Below are 27,709 nucleotides of genomic sequence, written 5' to 3'. Positions count from 1 at the left end.
AAACAAAAAGTGGAGAAATGCAATGGAATAATGTATATTGTTTTTTAAAATTCCCTTTATAATTTAAATCGAAATAAATATCGTAGAATGCGTAAATACAAATGCAACTTTCATCCAACGGTATATAAAATTTATAAGAAAAAATAGCCAAAAGGTAATCGTTGGCAATGTTACCATTTTTATGTTACTGGAAGAGTTAATCGATCTGGCGAGTGAAAAAAGTAATAAATTTAAATTTTACCAAATTTTACTTAAATTCTGATAAGACGGCGCTAAAAAATTCACCGTTATCATTCGTGGCTTGCTAGTGCATTCGAGTTGCATTATTGCAACGATTTACATTAGAGTACGGAGTTAATCAAAGCGACCTCTGAAATAAATTATTTATTATTCGGTGGCCAAAAAATTTTCGTCGTTTAACGGTGTTAATCTTAATTATCGGGGAAAGTTATTATAAATATAAAAAGTTATGACTGTATCAAGTGCTTTGACACTTAAATTTAAGATTTTTCAAAAAGTGGAGTTAATCGATTTGTGCAGTGAACGGCTGAACTATGTCTCAGGTGAATAAATCATCTATACATCGATATGGGTGGTATATTGTGGTTGGGGTAATTCTACGTGAAAAAGCAAATCGAAAATGAAGAATAAAATTTTTTGATTCGAGGCTTCGTTGTCGAGATAATCGACTTCGAATATTCACAGAGTGCACGCGTGCACTTAGATACTGCTCACTCCGTGAATATTCGAAGTCGATTATCTCGACAACGAAGCTTCCAACGAAAAAATTTTATTCTTCATTTTCGATTTGCTTTTTCACGTAGAATCAACCCCTACTCATTTTTATCACCGATAAATTATCGTTGAAAGTATTATGGAGTAAATTCTGTATATACAATATGTTCATTCTGTTCAAGAAATAGCTCCTGGATAAGGTTTACCTAGATTTTGAGATACTGGGGTGCTAAGGGGTAGAATTTGTGGCGTGGCTTAACTTTCCTTGGAATTATTACCATTGTTATCATAGAAATATCTGTTTTATATCCACCACGAGATCATCCCATGGTGGAGGTAATTTCTCGATAAGCTTCTGCCGGATTTTGAGACATTAAGGGTGAAGGGGTTGCTAGCGCTGAATTTGCTGAAGGTATTACCATTTTCATGGTACCACTGTATATCTTGCACGTATAACGAGCTTCTCCAGCACAGCAATCTTTTTATGGTTAAATTTATTCGACAAAATTTCAGGACTTACTGTGAGATTGGGGTGAGAACATTTTAGGACAGAGTTAATGTTCATCAAAATTACCATTTTTATTGGGAGAATGTATAATTAACAACAAAGATTAAGATTTAGGAATTTTCGTTTATCTTAAATTGAAATTAAAATAAATGATAAATAAATTATAATTGAAAATTAGCTTTATATTAAATATTAAAAAGAAAATTTTTGCGTTGATGTATTACCTATTTAATATTAATTTTAATTTCAATTTTAATTTTTTGCTATAAATATATAATAATATATAATAATTCGAAACTTTTTTCTTATATTTTCCTAAGCTAAAAGGTGATACCCTTTATACCGAAATAAAAATAAAAATCAGCTTTGTAGGAATTATTTTTATTCAATAATTCTCCTCGTGAAATTCGAAGCACGTCGAAATGAATATTAATTTATATTAAAATTAATATTAAATTAATATTAATATTAATTTTAATATATGCATCCGAGGAGACAGAAAATATACAAAAATTCTGAAAATTCTTTCTTCCTTGATCTTTGCTTTTGTAAATATAACTTTATGCATATCAATATATTATTTTAAATATAGAATTAATTTTTGGTCACGGAGTTATCGAACCCGAGAATAATTTAGCACGCGTGGGATGCAAAATGCGTTGGGTTAACGAACCAGAGGATCCTCGGAAACTTACGTGGGCCAAGTTACGGCTAATTTGATCGATTCACGTGAAGCTGCTCCACGTGGGAGTACAGTGATCGTCTAGGTTCCGATTTATTTCTATCACCGTCTCGAAATTTGGGAAACTGGTAGGCAACTTCTGTCCAATCGTGCGGACACGATTGCCTAACCTTGTCCATGGAAAAGTGCAGAATCCTGTTTCAGTCCTGTGTTCCATGGAAACTGGAAACATGCGAGAAACTTCGTCTCAGTTTCCACCGCATTATCCTTTCTTTTTAATCATAAACGAGGCTTCGAATCTCTAATGGAAAATAAGGAAAGAATAAGAAAGATTTCGTGGAAATATAGAATGTTTGAGAATTATATACCGATATTTTGATTTAACAAAGCAAATTTTCTGTGTAATTATTAAATATACTTTTTATAATCGTTAGTTACATTCTTGATCTCAAATAAGAAAAGAAAAGAAAAATCCAAAATTCGAGAACCACGTTGGTAAACTCAGAATCTTCAAAAACCAAAAATCGTCACACAAACAACAAAAATAAAAATAAAAAGAAGAAAGGGAAAAGAATCCCTACTTTAGCTTCAACGAAAGGAAGGAAAGGGGAATAAAAATAGCCTAAAATAAAAAAACAAAAGGTTCAAGAATTTCGTAACACCTTACCAAACTCATAATCTTCGAAAGCCAAAAATCGTCACTCAAACAACAAAATTAAAAGTAAAAAGAAGAAAGGGAAAAGAATCCCTACTCCAGCTTTAAAAAAAGGAAGAAGAGAGGAATAAAAATAGCCTAAAATAAGAAAACAAAAGGTTCTACAATTCCATAACACCTTACCAAATTCATAGTCTACGAAAACCAAAAATCATCACTCAAACAACAAAAATAAAAATAAAAAGGAAAAAGGATCTCTACTACAGCTTTAGAAAAAGGAAGAAAAGGAGAATAAAAATAACCTAAAATAAAAAAACAAAAGGTTCAAAAATCCCATTACACGTTACCAAACTCATAGTTTTCAGAAACCAAAAATCGTCACTCAAAAAAGGATCTCTATTTTAACCTCAAAAAGAAAAGGAAGGAAATCGGAATAAAAAAAAAAATTGCTATATTCCAATAATACGTCACCAAACCCAATTCTCAAGAGTCCACGAAAACCCACGAAAGATGAAAGCCTTCCCCGTGAAACGAAGGAAAGGCGCCGACGATCCACGAATTCCTGCCTGCGCCCCATCCCCGAGCACCTTAGGCCGCCTGGACATGCAAAGGGTTGACGCGAAGGGTGGCCGGGTGGGAGCGCAGGCCGCGGTATTTTCCCGTGGTACTATTTTCGTGGCGTGCACCGTGCTATTTTCGCGGCGGCGAGTCCGAGAAAGGAGGGTTGACGAGGGCCGGCAATAAAGCGCGGCCGGCGAGCCCAGCGCCGTTGGGGCGGCCTCCGGCAATCGATAGGCGGTGGCACGTGCGATCGCCGGGGCTACACGTTGCCCTTAGTTAAAAAGGAATGCTCCTCCGCGCGGTGTCGCTCGCCAAGGCCGCTCCTCGGGCGCAATCGGGGTGAACCGCTCGCCGTCGTCCGCGCGAAGTTTCGCGCGTGCCAGTGTCAAGGATACGGGGATGACAACGACGATGACGAGTCATGGCCGTTTAAATGGCCACGAGGAATAATCGTCAGAGGTGAAATATCGCGATTCCGGCCGATTGATAAACGACTCGCGTGGGCATCGATGAACACCCACGCGCCACACGCCAGCGTAACTTTATGCCGCTCGGTCTTCTGTGCCGCGTCTACCGGGTGACCAGGAAAGAGCTGCACCTCGGTTTCCTTTCGTGGGGTAAATATCGGATTCCTTTTCCCCCTGTGATCGATTTCCTCGAGGTTTGAAGGAGGACCGAGGTGGTAGAGATGTCGAGGTTCCTGTATACCGGGTGTCTCTGAAGAAAAGGCGTTGCTTCGTTTGTCAGAGGGTAAATATGAACTTTCGGTCTTCTATTATGAGTTTCGAAGGAGGAATGAACGTTCGATTTCGATCAGGTGTCGGTACGGTGTTTGATATATACCGGGTGTCACGTAAGAAATGTTATTCTTCCCCCGCGAAATCTTGTTTCTCTTATTACTATCGTAAATTCTGAAGAGAGAGGAAAAGAATACATAACCTCGTGCAAGAATCGATATAACGTTTGACATATACCGGGTGTCACAGGAGAAATTTATCCCTCTTCTATTAATATAATAACATTAATTATCTGTAAATTTTATGAAAAAGAAAACAAATACTAATTTAGTTCACGTGTCGATATTCCATTCCACATATATCGGGTGGCAAAAATTCATTGCTCCTCCGAAATACAATACTTTGATTTTCCAATACACACTTACTTTCTTATGTCTCCAAAAACGGAAAACACTGCTTCAATTCCACACCGGTTAATCTCCACTTGCATGTCTATATATATACACACCGGGTGTCCTATAAAAATACGTCACTTCTAAATATCATCGTGAAAACAATTTCTCTCGTCATAATATACAATCCAATAATAAAAATATACCAGAATATTCTCGTAAATGTATCCTCATCATTTTTCTCAACGATTATCTTTCATATGGAATAAATATCGAGTACCTATTTTGTTAAATTCGTTGAATAAGCTCGTTTCCAAGTTCGATCGTTCGTAACCGATCCCAAGCTGCTTCCTCCAGTTTTCCCAAGCATATAGACAGTTTTAGGGCCGTGTATAGGCTCGTGAACGATAGCACTGGGTCGAGAAGCGTCTCGGGAGCGCCGTGCACTTGAAACTGTGCCAATCCTCGAAACCGAGTTCCGCTGGCTGCATAATAAAACGATCGGATCCCGTGGAAAAGGGCCAATGTCAATATCTTGGATCGTACACGGCGCCTGGAATGCGCGTGGGCTCATTCAGCCGCGTTCCTCGCCGTTTTGCAACCCTCAACCTCGAATAAAAACCCGAGGACAATCGAGTTATCTATGCTTCTCGTTCGAACGTCCACGGAATTCGCCTGGGGGAAAAAATGAAAATACAATGTCGCGGTTTTGCACGGTTTAAAGGTTAAACGATGAAATAGAAATTTTGCCTAACTCGATGAAAAATTTTAACGAAGCGGAAGAAACGTGGAACCATGTCGAAATATTAAATCATGGAATATTAAACATTAAAGAAAGAGACGAGAGAGGCAGCATGAAAAATATGCTAACATAGTTAAACAAAATAGGGAACAATAAAGTACAATGATAAATAAATAAAATAAAGAGAAAAAGAAAATTCGAAAAAATGGGCTTTGGTCAGTGAAAATATTAAAACATCTTAAAACCGTGACAAAGACAAGATAGGTACTATGAAAAATACGATAATATAGTTAAATAAAATAAAAATTAGTTTTATATATATACATACAGTTAACCTGGAGCCCTGGCATTAAAATAAAAATAAAAATTTGGAATGTGGGCTTTGGTCTATGAAAATATAAAAGAATCTCTGAATTTCGAAGACTGGAAGCAAAGGAAATAAATTCGGAATTGATTTTACGAATTCGGAGCTTTGTGTAACCTGGTAATTTCGTTAGGCGAGCAATATGTAAAAGGAAGGACGCCAGTGTTTCGTCATTGGAGCGTCACGACAGGAAACGCGCGGACAAGTTCCAGGAATGGTGTACTATTGATTTTTGGCTGCTCCTTTTTCGACCCCATCCGTCTGCGATTCTGTCCCCTCGAATCATTCGCCATTGCTTCGACTGCACCCCCTCGATACGTGCATTTTATTCACCGCCGTGTGTTCTCCCGTCACGTTTTGCCGAGTGCCGGCGAAATAAGTGGCTTGGAAAGAACTACACCCTCTAATTGCGCTCCCTGTAACGTCACACGTAAAAAATTCAGCAGAAAAACCATACACCGTTTCCCTGCCTTTTAGCGGAATTATTTCCTTTCGAACATCGCATCCCGCTGCCTTCCGTTCGCGATCATATTTTGCCAGCGTGTCCTACGGCTAAAAACCAGACTGAAATGTCATGTAACGAAAAACGCGGAAACGCTTCGTTAAAAAGTTACAACGGAAATAAAATACGCGGGGGGGCGCGCGTAATGGTGGTTTACGTGCAGCGCGCGCCCTCTCGTATTTATCGATACGAGCCCGACAACGACGCCGCGTAGATTTTATCGTGCTTCTTTTTCCCATTCTAATCAGAATTTCGCGTAGTTTATCGCGACCCCGTCACATTCGATGTTATGCAACTGCAGTTCCCCGAATTAATTCATTTCCTATATTTCTATACGTGGAGCAACGTATATAAAATCTTTCTATGCGAAACAAATTTTTATCCGCGAAAAATATTGCGAAATAGTATTTCCTATTTGCTATATTTTATTTATTTATTTATTTATTTATGTAAATTCCGTAGCATTCGATGTTATGCAACTGTAGTTCCCCGAATTAATTCATTTGCTATACGTGGAACAACGTATATAAAATCTTTCTATTCGAAACAAATTTTTATCTGCGAAAAATATTACAAAATATTTCCTATTTACTATATTTTATTTATTTATTTATTTATATAAATTCCGTCATATTCGATGTTATGCAACTGCAGTTCCCCGAATTAATTCATTTGCTATACTTCTATACGTGGAGCAACGTATATAAAATTTTTCTATTCGAAACAAATTTTTATCCGGGAAAAATATTGCGAAATATTATTTCCTATTTACTATATTTTATTTATTTATTTATTTATGTAAATTCCGTAGTATTCAATGTTATGCAACTGTAGTTCCCCGAATTAATTCATTTGCTATACTTCTATACGTGGAGCAACGTATATAAAATTTTTCTATTCGAAACAAATTTTTATCCGGGAAAAATATTGCGAAATATTTCCTATTTACTATATTTTATTTACTAGATGATATTTACTTCTCTTTTTGTATTAATTTTACTAATTTCTTGTTAGCCAATATGTACTAAAATTTATTGTTTTTTCGCTAGAATTTTCGTCGACTTTTTCGTCGGACGAATTTTTTAAGGAACGCGTGCTAACAGGACACCCGGTATGCAGAATGATACCGGTACTACCGGATAACATCAAACCGTTTATACGTTATTTCGTTTCGTGCACCGGCGTAGAACGATTTCGTCGTTTCTTTCGAACGGTCCGATGCTCCTCCGCGATTTTGACAATGGCGGCGCGAGTTTTTTAAAATCCCCGTCTCGGTGTTTCCAATTAAACTCCCGTTATTTTAACGTCAGCTCGTATCGAAACGACATAAGCGCGGTTATAAAATAATTTTCGATATTTTCGTTTGATAATCTCGTAGCCCGCGGCGCCGCACACTCGGAATTGAAATTTTGCTGGAAATTCGCCACGGCGCGCCTTCGATTCGCTCGGCCGCTCTGATATTTCGTTTTTCTTTTTCCGACAAAACGGTTCCACCGAATAGACCCCGCCGCTAATTGAAGTTAGCGAAACTACACGCGATGTGTATTTTAATATTAGATAACGAATCGCGCTAATAAAAGCTACAAATTGTGTCGAATCACGGAAAAATAAAATTAACTTCGTAAAAGATGGAAATCGGTATTGTAAAATTTAATTTCGTTGATGTAATCGAAATTGGAGCGACGGAGAGATATAGGGAGAAATTTAGCGCAACAATTTTGGATATTTGCATAAAGTAGTTGGGCGTTATACATCGTTGGCATAATTGCTGTTACGTGTCCGTGGATGTGGTTTTAATCTCACTTACGCCTATAGAAAGTTCGACGAGGAAATATTTTCAATCGATCCAACTAATTTCCCTAGATAACTCCCCAGAATTAGACGAGGCAAACAGTTTGACTGGAATTGGCAGATGATTCCCCCTGAGGCTATAAAGGTAATGGACCATTGCGAAAAATAATTTCTTCAAATTCTCTAAAAAAATTGTCCAAGTCTTTTTTAAGAAAAATCTCCGTTCTTTTTTTTAAATTTTGCTAAAATTCCACTGTGAATTTCCCCCAAAATTTTCCTACCAATTTTCCTAAAAATCTCCCAATATTTTCTCACATTTCCGCGAAAATTTCTTTATTTAAGATAAATAACGATTATGTCCGGGAAAGAAAGCCAAGCGCTCATAAAAGTCGGTTTACGATACTCATGGTGCCATTTCGATGAGATACACAACTATTGGACACGATTCAAGGGAAAAACTGGCAGCAGCCACACGAGGCTCATGGGAAACAAATCGACAGACGGAGGAACACCATGGGTGGCGTATATTGATCGACGAGAGAGGGTGGGCTTTATAACGTGCGTACCACCCTCGCGCCGTTGGGGTGCAACATATAATTTTCATGAGACTGCTACACAACGTGTTTCCTGTCAAACGCACAAACTTATCTCGACCCTGTCGTATATGCCTGCTCGGCAATTATTCACGGCCATTACGGTTTTGTTTCCTCCCACGAGCTGCCCTCCGTATTCCGCCATCTAGGTCCAATTTCGATGATAGTCCTCTTGGGAAAAGAATTATGACGTGTCTCCATGAATTATAAATTGTTACATTTTTTATATTCTATTATGATTGAAACGTCCCTTTTTTTACCCTTGAATATTGTATTTTACGATGAATGATAAATTATTTTATAGGAAGATAAAAAATTGGAAGATTAATACATAACGTGATGTAAAATTAAAGTGATGTGTCCTAATAATGAAACCTTGTCGATTTAAAAAAAAAAAAAGAAAAAAGAAAAGAAAAAAAAGAAAAATCGAAGTTAAGAATTGATAAAAATATTATTAAAAAGATTGTAGTTGTATGCATATGTTATTAAGAAATAGTTAAATGGTGTAGGACGGTAGCACAGGTCAGTCAACCAAGGATGACTAGTACTACTACGTGGTTAAATATTACTCACCGGGGTTCACGAAAAGATGGGTGACCAAACCCGGCGGGCACTTTTTCATTAGAGGGTCGAAGTGGAGTCGCCGTTGATATTTTACGGCCATACATACAAGGGTGGTGTCAGAAGTTTGCTCATTCTACTCCTACCTGGGTGCCAGTGCTATGTTTCATCCTGTGGTTTTAAGTCAAGTATAGTCGGTGGTTACTCTTCTCCAAAATTATTCCTGACAATTGTTACCCACGATGGTGTAATTTTTCAGAGCATGGTTTCTCCAAATGGGTTTTCACTGTTGGAAAAATAATAATCATCTATTAACTATATATAACTCTTGGGGGTTGCCTCATTCTACTTCGACAAAATTCTTCGGAAAAGCAATTCCGCGGTAGAAGATTACCGGGAGAGCAAATTGGTAAGAAGTTTTCCAAAGTCGGAAAGGAACTTCCGCAGCAAAAAAGTGCAATAGGAAAACACCTGCAGTGGTATAAAATGTAAGACGAAGAGGAAAAGAAAGTAACAGCATGGAAGTTGCAATTCTATCAAAGAGAATGCAAAGGAAAAAGAATATTGTGAATTCCAAAATGACAATAGTAACTTCAATGCTGATTAGAAATTGATTAATGAATTTACATCACAAGTGGGAGGAAGATCAATTAGGGGCGTGATCGGCACTTATCAGTGATGATAGAGTATATCGGATGATACTAGCAATAAAACACGATACAGGGTCGTGCAGGCTAATAAATCGCATGTATGATCTGGGAGGCGTTGGACGCACGGTGATCTATCAGGGAAATTCGCAGAAATTCGCTGAAAACCTAACCTCCACGATCACCGTATAGAAAACACTAGAAAGTACACCCACGAGTCCACTAACTGGTCTTCAACCATCTTCCTTTCATTTCCCCCATTCTACCATCTTCCTCCCCTTGCCATTACAGCACCACAAATGAACCAATATATTCTTCCATTCAACTGGCCTAAAGTACCATCACCATAACTGTCACTAATTTTCTCATTAATTTTCCTAACTAGATCAATAAGATCCAACTTCCCTCTCGAGCTCCTGGACCAAAGAAGTTCCATCGAACTAGTGAGCCTTCTTCTGCGAGATAATCAACCCTTTGAACTCCGCTGACGCCATTATGGACTCAGTAGTAATTCGATATATTTCAGTAATTCGATAAATTCACAGATAGGTATAAATTTGTGCTTCCAGAAAATTTTTTCTTTAACAACAAAGTGTATTAAAATGGAAAAATTCGTAGAGAGAACAGGGTTAATCAATTTATTTCATTGATTTTCGAGAACACTCCGAAATCTTGATTAGATGGACGAAAAATGGAAGAACCAAAAGACCACAGTTTTCTTTTATTTAGTATTATAAATTTCCAAAATAATTAATTAATATCCATCTTCGAAATTTTATTAAATAGTGATTTAATGTCGTCTCTCGAGTGCAAAGTGTTAACATTATTAACATATTTAACCCTTTCACGAGTACAGTGGAGCCAACAAATATCGTGCGAACGTAACACGCGTAGTCAGAATCTATCGTAGATGCGCGCCGTGGTGGCGCTAGTGAGTTAACGGAAAGTCGCCTTAAGGCTGTCTTGAAAGCCGTAAAAGAATTAACACATCAACCAGCATTTACATAACCAACACTACGTTAACAACGTAAATTCCAATACTAAGATTACGAAATCAACAATCCAAAAATCAATCTCACCAACCTCTTCAAAAAGTCAGCAATATCAGCCAGATTGCGCGTGTCTCTCGGCTCTCATCGAAGACGGAACTAACCGCGTATTTCCTCCTGGAGTTCCGCTCGCGAGGCCAATATATCTCAGCGATAGAGCAGATAAGATAATGGAGTGCATCATTTCTTCTTTTCCCCACCGTGTATTTATTTTTTTCTCGATCACAATCCATTCTCGACTGAGTAGACTTTCGCGAACGTCGTCGCGAGTCTGTCGTTTCCCTTCTTTCTCTCCTTTCTCTCTCTCCTTTCTCTCTCTCTTCGACCGGTCGTTCTCCATGTCGTGCTTCCGCTCGATCGACGGATTTCCGGGTGTCGGCCACCTTCTCGCTAGCATGTGCTTCCCGGACGTGTTCCGATGGAATTGCGACAACAGGTAACGAGCAGTCGTGCTTCTTCTTTCGGCCGTCGGGAAATCTCGCGGCAATTAGTCAGTGAACGGGATAATAGTGTCTTGGAGCTGCATACGGAGCGGGATTAGGCTTATCTGACGCGAACACGTTGTAAATCGCGAAGAGATAGCGGCGAGAAAAATAGCGTCTGAAACTTGTTTTCTTCAGAGCGGATATCGCTCCTCGAGAGCTCGCGTAAGCTAACGGACAGATAAATACCGAGATCCTTCGCGGTGAAATAGTACCAGAGCGACGGGTTTTCGTTGATAATTATGGGATGAATTATTGGTTGAACAATTCTGATTATTTTCCTATCTTTTTGCTTGCAGGTAAGCTTGGGGATACGGCAGAGAACGTTGTTTAAGCTCGGCTAACTCGGGGATCTGGCGCACTGAGTGAGTACCACTGCGAAAAACGCCCGGCGTTTAGTTAGTCGGCGGGGTGGGGGGCCTGGCCTAACTAGCCTCGCGAGACGCGCTGATTTCGTACAAGCTATAGCGGCAAGTTTCCCTAACTAGATTGCGCCTGACTAGAGTGACGCGGAGGTAACGCAATCTTGAGTTTAGAGAATGAGAGTTGCGAAAAATTAATAAGGTAATTAGGGGTCTCTATATTCTTCTAGGAACTACTCCAGCGTATTTTTCTTATTCCTTTTTTGTTCAGATTCGATTGAAAAATGTGGAATACCGTGGATATCACTCCACTTTAGATATTAGTATTTAAAAAATACTAATCGAGATGATCTTATCGATTAAATATTATTTTACACTAAATTTGAGATCTAATAGAAAATGCTAAATTAAAAATATCATTAAAGGTTGTAATGTATATCCAAATATAATATAGGGTGTGTCTTCAACACAGGTAGTTTAATTCTGGAAAATTCCATTGGAATTTTATTTTTAAATGGTTTCGAAAATTGGAAGAATTAAATGAGAATTAAATACTAATTAGAGCAACGTGATAAAAGTAAATAAATATATGCTATACGCGAGAAATAATATTTAAAAGAATTTTAATTTATTCTTGCCTTGCAAAGTCTTCGATGTAGAGTCGTGCCAAGACCAGCAGGCTTCCATGCGACTATAGTCATCCCTCAGGGGTGACAAAAGTCACCCATCAGTGGTGTCGAGTTCTCTAAGAGTATAGACACCCTCTTGCAATCGATACGTCAGTTCTTGCTCTAACAGAATTACAAACTAGTCCAAAGGAAACAACTCTCGTACATATACACAGGTATATATAGTAATTTCCTTAATAATAAAAATATCAAATTTTGCTAATCCAGAATGCAATCCTCGTCAACGTTTCAAACAGCAATATCTCCTAATTTCACGGTTCGTTAACCTCTGCAGTGTGCAACATCCTCCTAATTCCCACAAAATATACGAGATCCGTTTTAACCAATGAAATTAGACGTCGCGGACGTCTAGCTCGGAACTGCGAATCTAGGGAATAATGGGCGAAGGAAAAATTACAATTTAACTAGGCGTTCGCGGTACGATTCAACGTGTATGGTACACAATGAACCATGAACACGTTACATGTCATAATTTCGTGGGAAAGACGGAATTAATTTGGACTTTAAGGACAGGAGAAAGCTTATATTTCTTGTCACGGTTTTTATATTTTTCTGCATTTATATGTTTGTACATATCTGTTTATATTTTACTATATATGTAATGTATGCATTATATTACACGTACATGTGTATATATAATATAATAGATAATTTATATATAGTACTTAACGTATATATCAATTTATATATATGTAAATATTTTTAAATATATATGTATGTATAAATTATTTTTGATACACACAAACATATACATTAATTAATATACTGTATATTTATCCTTATATATAATACTTAATACACAATTTTAATATATACAATATAATTTTTAATATATTTTTAATATGTACAATATTAAAAATATATTTAAATATATATATGTATAAATTATTTTTGATACATACAAATATATACATTAATATACTGTATATTTATCCACATATATAATACTTAATACATAAACCATTTTTAATATACCCCATATTAAAAATATATTTAAATATATATATGTATAAATTATTTTTTTGCATACATACAAATATATACATTAATATTTTTAATATATACAAATAGTACACAAGTATGGACAATATATATGTACATAAACTTTTGAAAGTATAAATTATTTTTAACGCATATAGATATGTACATTCATATTTAGCATAACTTAAAACATACATGAATTTGTTTCATATATATCTATTTCCTATAGAAAATTACAAATTTTTTTTTAATATATATATATTTAAAAAAAAAAAAATTTGTTGGATTTTGGAATCAGTGAATGTCATTGATATAGTATGACGAGTTGCCTGATAATTAACCTGTCGTTATCTGCGTTCCACGTGAAGCAGTAGTTCCCCATAGAATCTGTTTTCGCATTGGCATATTTCGCATACGCGTTTTACAGGATGTATCCAAAATATACTTTGCTTGGAACGATTTATTTTCCCGTGATTCGAGTGGCTATCGCGCTCGTATCAGAGGTACGTGCCTACACGGATCAGAGACGTATGCAGCCAACGTGACGATTGATATAACGAAGCTCAAACGTATCTCTAACTGGAAGACTGGTTGTTCGAGTGTTGTATTCCCCGATGATATTCATCTGGCAATTAAAAATGACAAAGAAAGGCAAAATGGACGAGGGACCAGGGAGGGAATGAGCTAGGCTCGAAACGTGGAATTCGGGCGACAAGTTGGCTCATGCACTGGCCAGTGAACACGTTGTTAGGAGCAGAGTTCGACGCACTCGAACAACTGCCGGCAACTACACTTTATTAAAAGCACGAGACTACTCGTAAGTCGGATTTTGTAAAATAAGCCCGGTTATTCTTCTGCGAGCAGAGTCTAGCGGAGTTCCCTTGGCCTGATATATGACCGTAGTATTTTATCCAGCCACTGAGCTAGATGGGCTTCCTCTTATTCTGAAGGAGTTGCTGGAGTAGTCTTGCTCGGTGGTCCAGCATAACCTCAGACTCTGACTAGGTACTGACCTACAATGATAAAATAGTGGAATATACATTAATCTTCTTAATAGGATGTCACAGCTGTCACTGTGCCAGTAATCGTTACATTTTTGGTATAGTATCATCGTTATAGCGATGGTGATGATGTTTAGAAAGACAATTAAAAGAAGGACAATTGGGGAGTGGCTTTAGACATTTGAATTATTTGTGTTATGATATTTAGATGGAATATAGGTATGGAGGAATACCTGTATTCAGGTTAGACATTTCCATCTGGGGGTATAACTTGACTCTAGACACTCACTATACCAACAGTTTCGTGATAATCCAATCCTTGATGACAATAATAATTTTGTTAATTTTAATATTCCAATATTAAGATACAAAAATAGGTATAGAATAGTGTTAGATTTGAGACTTCCATTTAGAGGTCTAACTAGACCCTAGATCCTTATGATATTAATAGTGTGTTAAAAATTCAATCTTTGACAGCAATAGTAAATTTTAATTTGCTATATTCCTAATTTTAATACTACAATAATCAAAAACCAAGAAGCTGTGCTCTCGTGTTTATACTCTCAGACTTGATACCTCTAGCTAGGGATGTAACTAGACTTTAGACTCTTATGATATCACTAGTGTTATAATAATCCAATCTTTGACGACAATAGTTACCTTCTTAATTTTAATATTCCAGAATCAAAAAGTCAAGAAAGTTATAGAATATTGTCAAACTTTAGAATTCTATTTAGGGGTCTAACTAGACCCTAGACCCTCGCTATGTCAATAGACACGCAACAATGCAATCCTTGACGACAACGATAATTTTGTTAACACAATAGGACGAAGTTAAACCGGAAAACGTGGAAATGGAGTGGGGGAAGCACCCATTTTGCCCGGGAGTAAAGCACGGGCAGCACTGTCCTAGAAAGCCACGGATTCGCTGGAAACGCCGGCGATAGTTTATTCGTGTCACAACGCGGCCACGTTGCCACGATCGATCCGACGACGTAACACGATTTCGTCGATGGAATCGAAACTCGATTCCTCCAGCGTGCTCGAGTTTCCACGAATCCTGTCCGCTCGAGGATTCGCGACAGGCTTCCTAGGGAATTCCGGCGAGTTTAGCCAGCGGGAATAAGACCTGGCTCTTGTCGGGTTTGAAGACCTCCTGATTGGACTCGTCGGGAGTGCTTTGCATTTAACACGCAGCAGTAGATCATCCTGAAAAATTTAAAGACCATTCTGTGCATAAAACACTGTACCTAGGGAATTTAGCTATAAATAGGGAAAATTGAAAAGGAATCATCGAAATTGCTGCATATGAACCATTCCCAGGCCAAAGTCTATTTTTCTGTAATTATTCTTCATTTTTTTACCAAAAATCTCAATCATTGCTCGAATTTTTATGTTTAAAACAAATTTCTAGTTTTCCCTATGGGACTTAATTCAAGTATCTACCGAGTAGCTAGGGAATTTTTTGAGAGATTTGGAAAGGAATAATTGATATTGTTGCTTGAACTATTTGCAGGTTAAAGTGATTAACTCTATTTTCCTGAACTTTTTTCAACTATGATACCAAGAAACTTGATTGATATTTGAATTTTAGTGTTTAAAACAATTTTCTATTTTTCCCTATGGGTCTTAATTTAATTACCGACCGAGTAGCTAGGGAATATTTTGAGGAGAGATTTGGAACTATATTTGGACTATTTGCAGATCGAAGCGATTAATTCTATTTTCCTGAACCTTTTTGAACTTTGGGGCCAAAAGACTAGATTGATATTCGAATTTTGGTGTTTGAAATAAATTTCTCTTTTTCGTTTTCGCGGGGTTAATCGATTTAGCAAATGAGTAGCTTATCTAGAGGTTATGTAGTCATCGTATCGGGGTCGTTGGAGTGAATAAGTTAGAGGTACTCGATTACTCTGTTTGCTCGATTTACGATGCAACTACCGCGGCAGTTTTTTCAGTCAACGTTCCGATCTGTTTTATAGCGAGCTCGGTTCTTCGAGTATCGTTCTGTGAAATGTATCAAGTCCCAGATGTTCCTTCGTCTCAGAGATGGAATCGAGCTTCCCACGAGTGGGTTGGAATTAAGAAAACATCTTGGCCGATGAAAAAGATGAACCAGTCGACACACTTAATACATATCGCGAGCAATACACGAGTCCCGCGATGCCCACTCGGAATTCTAGGATTCTCAGACCAGTTGCCGATTCGGGGACTTCGGAAAGTTCAGTGGAGACCATTACCAACTCGTTAATTTTATAATATTTAGTACTATGTATAAATTCGTTAAAAAAGGGGAATCTTCGCAAGAATTCCCAACAAAGAGTCAACAATCGGAGAGCAAAGAATATTTTGACTAGATAGGTCCAAATATCCTCAAAAGTCCCTAACAAAGCGTGAACTAAAAGATGGACGTTATCAACAACCAAAGCTCCTCCAAAATTTCTAACAGAGCTCAAATAAAAAAATTAAACTTTGACGGTAATCAAGAACCAAAAACTATCCTACCTACAAAATTCCTCAAAAGAACATAAAATTCCCCAAAGAGTCTCTAAAATTCCCCAAAGAGTCCCTAAAATTCCCCCAAAGTCCCTAGAATTCTTCCCAAAGTCTCTGAAACTCCCCCAAAGACCCTAAAATTCCCCCAAAAAATCCCAAAATTCCTCAAAACAACACCCACAATAATTCGCCGAAGCACCGATACTTCCTCTCAACCTAACCTAACATATCCCAAGTCGAACCCAGTCGAAACCCGAAACAACCCGTACCAACGAAACAAACGCCGCAAACGTGATCCAGAGTAAACTCAATAACTGCGCGTTAACCAGGTTCCGCCATTTTGCCCGGAGCCGGGAATCCAGGGGCGTGTAAACGCTTGTGGGAACCGTTGTCTTACACGTGCATCGTTGTGTCAGCGGCGCTAGCGGGCTGATAATGGAGCAGAAAGTGAGACAGTTCTCTTCCTTAAACAGCGGCAGGCCTGTAATCTTCGCTTCGCGATCGCGCCGCGGTGTACCCTGCTGTTAAAACGTCTCGCGTCTCGATTGCCGATCGTATTTATCCGGTGTTTTACGAGATCGTTGGTCGAGAGACGCGACGATAGATGGAGATGGAGAGATTCGCGGTGGCGTGAAAGTTTCGCATGGAACGGCGATGGCGGGTCTCGCGGTCGCCATTGCACGTTCCGCAAGATCTCGCTCGCTCCAGCTCCGACCAAGAGTGGTCTTCCGTATTTGCGGATAATCGATGTCGGAGATATCCGTTAATGTCACAGTCATGTGCATAATGTCGCGTTTATTCGTACGATTCGTGGTAGTGTTCGCAATTTTATGGGCTGGGGATAATCAGAGTAGAAAATAACGAGTTTTATATTCGACGAAAGTAGCGTTCTACGCCATTGGATGAAATCTATTCGCGAGTACATTTGCCTTATGCGCGTTTAGTAATATTCCTGGGGGATTTTATGGCACGTAAGACCGATATTCAAATAAAATAAAAATAAAAATCGAGGTTATTTTATGAAAAGTGTATGATATATTCGTGTTATATATATATAGGGTGGACTAAAAAGTTTGTTGATTTGTATTTCATTTTATAATGTGAAATTAATTTCATGATGACCCATTCTTTTTTTTTTTTTATTAGTATGTGGTCACTGCTGTTGATATAATTTTAAAATGGTATTATACAAGGTCATTCAAGATTGTTAAAAATCTTTGAAGCTAATTTTCTGTATATTTATAGTCTATATTATATCGATAATAATATCGATATGAGTAATATTAAATGAAGAAGAAATAATATGGAGATGAATGGTATTTTATTTTCTTGAATTTTCTGGTCCCACATTCTACTGCTTCTGCTCAATAACAAACTTCATTCCCAGAATTCCTAGAGGTCTTAGAACTCGGAATTTCTCCAGTTCTAAGAAGTCGCAATTAGACTTGCAATAGTCGGCACACGATCCATATGATTCACGTAATCCATCGACTTTTTGAACTTAGAATCCTCGTATATCGGTTATTCAAAATTCTTAAAAATTTCTTAACTCGTCACTCCAAAAATAAACAAAGTAATATTTAAAAAAAGTATCCTATCAACGCAAGGACGAAATATTTTACTAAAAAAAAACCCACCCAGGAATTAATACCCAAAAAATCACTAAATTTAGAAAACAAAAAAATAAAAAACTAAAAAAGGAGCAAAAAAGTTTTAATTTAACGTTCGTATTTTGTATTGGAGAATTAATTCAGGTTCGTTAATCTCCAGTTATTAATATAAGTAGTTAATATAAGGAGATATTAAAAAATTCCCGAATATAGTAAAAAAGAAAGAAAGTCCCTAGGATTTCTACGTGGCCAGAATTCCCAGTGCGCGTTTCATTAGCATCGGGACAAGATGCGCGTTATTGCGCGGTGTCAGCTGGAATCGAGGATGGAATTATCGATATCCGTGTTTCACTAGAAAGTGGCCTAAGCCACGATCGCGATTGTTCCCGAGAGTCCTTCCGGTCGCGCGCCTGCGGAATATCGGCTAGGGGTTTTGCATTATTCTCGTTTGCACGCCCGTTCGCGACATGTTCGCCATCTGGTGTCGAATTACCGCGGAATCGTCGGTCGGGCCGTTTCGCCGGGATCAGGAAACCGTGATGCGATTGTCTGCAACTTCTGTCGCGGATGCTAAAGCGAATCGAGGCTTGTTAGCGTCATTATACCCGTGGGAGTATAGTTCATCGCGCACTTATCGAGTTATGGGCTTCAATGGGAGTATTATTAAACAAGTCGTTCCACGGCGAAATTAGTACGAAATTAGTTCACTCGCGTGTGTGTGTGTGCAGTCGCTTCCATGTGTAATGCGTATTTTATTTATTTTATTATTCGTTTACTTGATTTTCTTATTCATTTTATTTTGATATTTATTTATTTATTTTATTTTACGATTTATTTATTGTTTGCTTTGTTATCTTGGAGTTATTATTATTGTATGGTTTTATTTTTATTATTCGTTTGCTTTATTTTCTTATTCATTTTATTTTGGTATTTATTTATTGCTTGCTTTGTTATCTTGGAATTATTATTATTATTCTAAAGTTTTATTTTGTGGGGGTATTCCCCCATGGTCATTGATGTCGTGCTGGTCGTCGGTATCCTTTGTATGGTGGTGTAGCTAGAAGGGATGTTATATATATATATATGATTTAGAGGTTTTTCGAGGACTTGCGAGAAAGTTCTCAAAGTCGGAATCCATCTAGTGGTGAGGGTGAGAATGATGGTCGCCACAATTTTTATTATTCGTTTCCTTTATTTTCTTATTCATTCTATTTTGGTATTTATTTATTTATTTATTTTATTTTACAATTTCTATATTATTTGGTTTAGTATCTTGAACTTATTATTATTGTAAGCTTTTATTTTTATTATTCGTTTCCTTTACTTTCTTATTCACTTTATTATTGGTATTTATTTATTTTATTTCACGATTTGTTCATTGTTTTGCTTGTTATCTTGGAGTTATTATTATTGTAAAATTTTATTTTTATTATTCGTTTGCTTTATTTTCATATTCATTAATATTATTTTTATTATATTCATTTTATTTCGGAATATACTTTATTTTATGGTTCATTGTTTGATTTGTTATTTTATGGTTATTATTACTACGAGACTTTGTTTTTATTACTCGTTTTATTTTCACATTTATTTATTTATTTTATTTTACGATTTATTTATCGTTTGCTTTCGTGTTATTATTCCAAAAATTTTATTCCTCATTTTCCATTAGCTTTTTCACGTAGAATCACCCCCTTCCCGGTTGTACCCCCCGTTACCGCGACACCCTGTATATTTTTCCAGCGTTGCATATATTTCTCGATACGTTCTCGTTCCGATATAACCTCTAGACAATTTTCTCCATTTCTGTTTTTCCGGACTTAACCTCATTGGCTTTCGAGCGACGCGTAGAAAAGCGAGGAAAAGCGCGGAAAATTTGCTAGCAAGGCCGCGTGGATCGACGCGATTCACGGCACTTCCGGTTCGATTACCGGTCTCGCGATCACGTTTTCATTCCGCTTCTTCGTTACCTTCGCCGATTTACGTCACGCATTCCCTCGTAACACCTTCTTCGCCGCTGAAAACCGCGGGGAAAAACGAAAAAGCAACGAAAAGAACCAGCCGAGGTTTTAATCGCTATGTGGAACAGGAAGAGAAAGTGCTTCTGTACTGTTACGTTTCACTAAATCCGCGAGACACCTGAATCCGTGTGATTAATCCGCGTTACGAAACAATCGGCCGTCTTCCAACGTTTAGGTTAACCGGCTAGCTGTGGCGCCCTCTTCTCAGAGCGCGCACCTATATGTGTCGCGAAAATCGTACTATGACGAGTATACTCGTCAATCGCAGCTAATTAGACATTGGTTAAGACACAAATATTGTAGAGACGCAGGTGGTGGTAAATAATAGAACTATTTATTAATAATAATAAGAAAGAATTAGCAATGTGTGGTGACAATTAACACGTTGAGTGCGGCGCCGATTTTGCTATACTTTCCGCTCAAGCGGCATCTAGTGAGCACTTGATGCCGAGCGCTCAAGTATACCGAAGGGTATGAGCAGAAGATTACTTTGTTTCACTTTGTCGTTTGGACTGTGAGAATGGTACGCCAATGCACAAATATACAAATTATAAACAGAAGATAATGGGGTGGGGAATGCCAGAAAGGCAAAAAGGCGATCACCAAGAAACGATCAGTCGAAAAAAGCCACGGAAGTGTAAAGATTTACTTTAGCAGAGGGAATTAAATTTTTACGATATATTAATTGTCATTGATAATTTAACCCTTGACAATGCCAGTCTTACGCACCGATGATGATCAAACGAAAAATTCGCTGTCAGTCCCTAGAATCCATACCGTCCAAACGAAAAGTCTGTCAGTCCCTAGGGACTGACGTAGCACTCAACGTGTTAAGCGAATCATACGATTCTATATATCAACTACAACTTAGGACTACAACTCGAGTCTACAACGCAATTACACCTCAGCCTGCTTGAACTAAAATACAACTAAACAACTAACAACTTATAACTTCTCTCTACTCTGTTCTGATCACTCCTAAGACTCCTTCCCAAAAACTCTTCCCAAGAATTGTTCACTAACCACTTTTGCCTTCTTTTATATCCTCCCCAAAAGCCTCCCCCAACACGACGACAACTCGAACCCTCGGTGAATTCCTAACCTAAACCTACCTGTACACGAGGTGGAAATCCTGCGATACTACAATATTGTAGGGATAGGGTGGTGTTAAATAATATAATTACTATTTATTAACCATAAAATATAATATACAATGTGCGGTGGCGGTAAAGACTACGAATATAATCTACCAACTAAACTCTTACGACTGCAACGACACAATTATACCTAACAACACGTTTACACTTAACAACACGAATACAACTAACAACACCATTACAGCTAACAACACAAGTACAACTAACAACTTCTTTCTCACAACTCTCTGCTACGAACTCTAATATACTACCCCGTGCTACGACATACCACACACTGCCTACTCACGCCCTTGCATCCCTATTTAAAACCATACATTCTATCCTCTTTCATACCTATTCTCTCTTTCCCAATCACACTTTCCCACGCACTCCTTGCAATCTTACCCTCAGCGGGTCACGTAGCCCAAACACTCAACGCATTCCTAAAGACACTCTTCACTTTCATCCAATACATTCATAAACATCCTGTCCACGCGATCCTAGCGCACGATCATTCGTCCTTTCGCACGCACTCTAGATAACATGCTCGACCCACTCATCCTGCGATACTATAATTAACCCTTTCGCTACTACGGGTGACTTAGTCACCGGTCACCAGGCGCCATCTACACGCGACGGGTGACTATAGTCATCGGCCACAAAAGTTGAATCAAAAATTATCCACTTGCGGTGGCAAGAAATTCACAGACACGTGTGCTAGAACGGTCCAGTGTTTCCGTAACAATTGCCTAACCACGCGTGTACCACGTCGTTGGCGATTCTGCGACAAAAGCATTGCGACGTGCGTGACACGTCTTTCCAGCGCAAGTGATTAACCGTTTGAGTGCCAAGCGGCGCGATCGCGCTTCTTCTATTTTGTGTCCAAAAGTGCCAGCGCTCTGAGCTGCGAAGCTGACAATCCGCGCTCGGTTGGTGAACGCGGAATATGAGAAGCGCTATCGCGCCGCTCGGCATTTTCGGACAGGGAATATGACAAGCGCTATCGCGCCGCTTGGCAAATATCGATTGGGAAACAATAATGACCCGTGGCACTCAAACGGTTAAGACAAGTGCTACCCGTTCCTCTCAGCTCTCTTCGCAAAGAATCGCAAGCTCTATCGCGATGCCCAGTTTTTCCTTTCCTCTTTTTCCCCGAAAGATTTGCGTGGAAAGACCGAATGCTAGTGTGCGCTATCGTGATGCTAGCATCTTTGACACGTCGCTTCGTTCTACGGGAGAGACTTCGCGGCTACGCCCACCGTAGCGAAAGGGTTAATCTCGAAAGCGTGCAATTTCAGCGATGATTAGGGGCCTTCTCTCGTTAATCGCGAGAGAAACCTGGGGGGTACGCAGGAAAATGAGCTGGTCTGTTGCACGTGATTTTCCGATCGATCGAGTTTCGCGTTATTCGTGGATTTTCTCTTAGAAAGGAAAAGGATTTCTCTTGGGTGAAAAAAAGAAAAGAAAAGAAGAGTGATGGATTATGTAGAGTTATTTTTTTTATCTAGGAAGTGGATCGTAATTTATGCGTTTGCTTGGTGAAACAGGTTGTTTAGAAATATGGGGTATTTTAATTCATTTCGATTACCACGATGTTAGATGGAAACATAAACGTTCTTTGAACATGATCTATGTAATATATACACTTTACTACGAGACTTCATTGAAAACATGAAAAATCCTATATTTCAAATCCTATCCTACGAAATTTTTGATGGGTACAGAAATCTGTCAATGTTCTTCCTTTATTTGTGCAATAATAATAATAATTTCATTTCAACTTTATATCGATACAGTATTGTTAGTAATAATAATAATTTGCATTTCAATTTAATATCAATACAATATTATTAATAGTAATAATAATTTGATTTCAATTTTAACGATAATAATATAAATTACTACTAAATTATAAATTAATTTATATTAAATTACAATTATTATTATTTAATGTATTAAATAATATATTTAATTTGTATTGTATTTATTTAATATAAACATAATATTATTAATAATATATAGTACAATATTCGTTATGACGAAAATATCACACGTCGTCATCTGATACTTAAAAAAACATTCTTCCCCGTCACATCACGCTCAGTATAATTCAACCACACCCTCTCCTTCAATCTCCAAATTTCTCCAAAACCGATATCAATAACAATTTCCCTCAATAAATCATCTTATATCACGCTTTACATAATTCCACCAAAACCTTCAACTAAACCCCTTTCTCCACAAATCCCCACCATACAAGACCCTCTCCAGTTGCTGGAAAAGAAACGAAAACACGCAATCCGCAACAATCACGGTTCTTCTCAAACTCGGATAATCAGCCGGCAAACCGTGCACCACGTCGTTCTAAAAAGTTATTGTAACGCGAATTCGGTTTCGGCCTCAGCGTTCTCCGCAGCCTCTGGCAGAAAGAGCGGCCTACAAAGGGTCCAGTAAACAAATGTATTATGCATAACACGAAGCTCTGCTCTTCTAACTCCCGCATTTTCTATTCCACTTTTTCCACCCCCCACCGCACCCCTCTTCGCTGCACCGTCGTTTCTTTTCCCACCTTTTCCACCTAGGACGCAGCCGATGTGGTCTGAGATCCTCAGGAAAGTGTTGTTAACGCGTTCAGTACCCAGCCCGTTTTGCTCGTCATTCCATTCAGGCCCAGACTCGGTCGTCAAGCGGGCCACCGGTGGCAGGCAAAGTGTTCGTAAAACTCGGAGATACTGTATCGATTGTTATAACAGGAATTCTCAAACGTTAGGTCCGAAGATGGCGAAGAATTTAACACCAAAAATTGGCACCTTTTGGTCCTAGTCTGGGCCAGTTAGGGGTCCAGAGGTCCGGCCGGGCCCGAACGGAAAGTCTATCGCCGGCGTCGCATTTAACGCGTTAAACACGTCCTTGTTAAACACGAGTTATAGTACTTTAAAAGCGTTCTACGATGTTTCGGATTTGGCACCTTTTGGTCCCAGTTTGGGCCGGTTCCTGACGACCCATCGGGCGTTGGGGAGCCACGAGGAGCCATCCGAACAGAGAATCTAGCACCGATCCCTGGGAACTGGCATCGCACTTAACGTGTCGAAAAGCTTCCATCCAAAGTTCCTTTTTCTACAGGAACTTTCCAAACTTTTTGACTATGGACGACAGAGATCGTATAAATAACACGCTCGGTTTACAAATAATTCCTTTCCAGCGCGTTGATATCTTTACAAGATTCCAATATTTTTCCTTCAGATAGTCAGGAGTGCCAGATAAAATAATGGAATAATCTAGTAGTAGTAGATAAAATTGTTAAAAGGGTTGTAACGCAAAGGAATAGTAGTGGAAACGGTGGAAAGACTGTGTAGATCTTTATTGAACTAGCGAACGGTTAGAACTGACCTGTTCTCTGGGTCACGCAGATCACAGGACGTTTCCAGGAAACTAGAGACAGAAGATAAAACGCAGGGAAAGGGATCGTTCCCACATTGCTAGGATGTAGAGTTTACCTTACTGCTTAGTTTTCTTCTAGAATAAGTGTGAACTCTCGGACAGAGGATCGGCATCGCTCGCAGATCCGATCCAAACGGCGATCATTGTTGACCAGCCGTGGCTGCTATTTTCATATGAAAATAGAATAAGGGAAGAGGGCTGGAAGCATGGCTAAAATTGTCGAAACGTTGACTGCCGGCCAACTTTGGGGAGTTTCTTGGCTTTTCTCCACGGATTTCTCGATGCGAGTCGTTCCAGCTGATGGAGGATTTCGATTGAAACTTTTTTTTTGTTTTATTCGAGGTTATATTCGAGTACGAAGTCGAATTTTTTGGCGGAATGGGGTTTGGAAATTTATTTATTTTCGTATCGAATTGTTTTGTAATAATTGGAGAGAAATTTATGGAATTTTTTATGTTTTAGTTGATGAATGTCTGGTGATGAGAATTGCAATGGAATTTTGGAAGAAAGTTTGGAAATTTATTTGTATTGGTATCCAATTATTCTGTAATAATCGAAGAGTTAATTTATGGAATTTTTTATTTTTTAGTTGGTAAATGGTGATGAGAATTGCTAGGGATTTTTGTGGGAGGGTTTGGAAATTTATTTGTTTTTGTATCGAATTATTTTGTAATAATCGAAGAGCTAATTTATGGAATTTTTTATTTTTTAGTTGGTAAATGGTGATGAGAATTGCTAGGGATTTTTGTGGGAGGGTTTGGAAATTTATTTGTTTTTGTATCGAATTATTTTGTAATAATCGAAGAGCTAATTTATGGAATTTTTTATTTTTTAGTTGGTAAATGGTGATGAGAATTGCTAGGGATTTTTGTGGGAAGGTTTGGAAATTTATTTGTTTTTGTATCGAATTATTTTGTAATAATCGAAAAGCTAATTTATGGAATTTTTTATTTTTTATTTGATGAATGTTTGGTGATGAGAATAGCAAAGGATTCTTGAATTTTTTCAAAATATGCTATTCCTTTATTTAGAGTTATTTCATTTACTTAATTAATTTCGTTTCAATTGTGCAAATCAACATTTTTTAATAAGGAAAATAAATTTTCTTGGGTCTTTTCAAAATTTTCTTTTCTTCTATTATATTCTATTTAGTACTGAGTATAGCAAAGGATTCTTGGAGCTTTTCAAAATATTCTATTTTCGTGTATATATAGTTATTTATTTTCTTAATAAATTGCGTTTCAATTGTGAATATTTTCTAATAAGAAAAATTTGAACCAAGGCAATGAATCTTCTTGAACCTGCTCAGAATATTCTGATTTTTTATTTATACTAATTAATTTACTTTATAAATTTCGTTTCAGTTATGAATATTCCGTGACAAGGAAAGTTTGAACCAAAAGCAGTGAATCTTCTCGAGACTCTCCAGAATACTTTCATCTCCGTTTGCTTAATTGTTAATTTTACTTTATTTCATTAATTTGTTTTCATCGATGAATATTCAATGATAAGTACACTGTGTTCCAGCTGGTAGAAAGTTCGAATCAAAGCGTTCAATCTTCTTGGACGTCTTAAGGATATCCTTCCATTTCTTATTCGACATTATTTCATTTGATCTATTTCGTCGATTTTGTACTTCGTCGATGAATATTCAATAGACGGGAACACTGTTTCCATTGATAGAAAGTTCGATTCAGGATGTTCGATGCTTTTGACTTTCCTCTGGGTATCTTTTCCTGTACTTCTCAGTACTTCATTTAGTTTGTTACATTTAATTTCTGCCATGAATATTCATCTTCGTACATCTTTTATTCAGTATTTCACTTCTTCTGAACGCACTGTTACTTTAATCTCCCTAGGAATTTTTCCGTTTCAAAACTGATATTAATATTAATATCGGTATTATTATTTAATTTATACCTACATCAACGTTAATCTCAACCTAATATTGGCGTTAATATCGAGTCGGTATTAGTATTGTGTTAACATTCAAAAAATTAATATTAATAATATTTATTAATAATAAAATAATTGAAAAATATATATAAGTATAATAAAAAAAGATTAATAAGAATTAATATTGCCAGGAAACGTAATTAGCTCCTTAACCCAGTTTTCGGTAATCTCCAGACTGTCTGTAAATTTACACCTGCCAATTAATACTAAATTCAATCTCGAATTGCAAAATCTCGCAATTAAAAATCCTTCAAAATATCGACAAAAAAGAAAAAAAGAGAAAAAGGAAAAAAAAAGAAAAAAAATCGCAAGATCCTAGGGAATTTTTCCTAGGGAATTTTCCCTGGGGAATTCCCCGGGGAGGCCTAGGGAATATCCCGAAACGGAATGAGCGCGCAGTTTAAAAATCGGGCACGCGCGTATGCAGCGGCACTGAATTGGTGAAAGGCGGATCGCTGATATCACGGGAAGCCGCGTATAATAAATCGCGATGGGCGTTTCGCGTTGAGGGTCTCATTGGGAAAACGCGGGGAACCGTAGGAGGCCCGGAAATTGCGTACATTATTGTCATTAGAGTTTTCCACGTTTGTTGTAACTTTCACCGTGGGCACGTGACGGTGAAACAGGCGCTGTGCCCGGACGTGTGCACGACCGTGCCACTTGCGTGATAACGATAGATTTTTCTCCAAACGAGCGGCCAGAAGCAACCGTTTTACGTTATTGTTCCCGTGTAAACGCGCCCGCCCTTTCTCGTGCCGCGCTCCGTTTAAGCGGTGTTTGCGTAACCTGGAAAATTAGCCAACGCTTCTCGTCGATTATACCAGTCGTGAGACGTTTCGTTTCTACCGTGGAAACGCGGTTCTTCGACCTGGTTCTTTCCTCGCGTTGATTTGTTCCCCGGCAGGAATTAGTTGGGCTTTTTCGAACTTTAAACGCGCTGCGGAATAACTTCCCCGCGGTATTTAGTTTGCGCCACTTTTGGCTATACAAAATGGCCGCTTCCTGTCTTTGCGTT

The 27,709-nt window shown here is 37.9% G+C and overlaps 1 protein-coding gene across 3 annotated transcripts in view; it reads left to right on the top strand.

Annotated features, from left to right (window-relative positions):
- siz (Brefeldin-resistant Arf-GEF family protein schizo) overlaps positions 1-27,709 on the top strand; it is a 125,190-nt gene that overhangs the window by 45,663 nt on the left and 51,818 nt on the right. The window contains exon 1 of one of the 3 annotated variants that reach the window (XM_017898824.1): positions 10,900-10,955. The exons of the other annotated variants lie outside the window; for them this stretch is intronic. Within the exon in view, the coding sequence (XP_017754313.1) occupies positions 10,915-10,955 (41 nt within the window). The 5' untranslated portion in view covers positions 10,900-10,914. Of the gene's footprint in view, positions 1-10,899; positions 10,956-27,709 lie in introns of those variants that run through there. 3 annotated transcript variants of the gene reach the window in all.

This window comes from Eufriesea mexicana, unplaced genomic scaffold (genome assembly GCF_001483705.2).
Source record: "Eufriesea mexicana isolate 0111107269 unplaced genomic scaffold, ASM148370v2 scaffold752, whole genome shotgun sequence".
Taxonomy (NCBI): Eukaryota; Metazoa; Arthropoda; class Insecta; order Hymenoptera; family Apidae; genus Eufriesea; species Eufriesea mexicana.
Note: the sequence above shows the minus strand (reverse complement) of the source record. Positions and strands in the feature narration are given on the sequence as shown.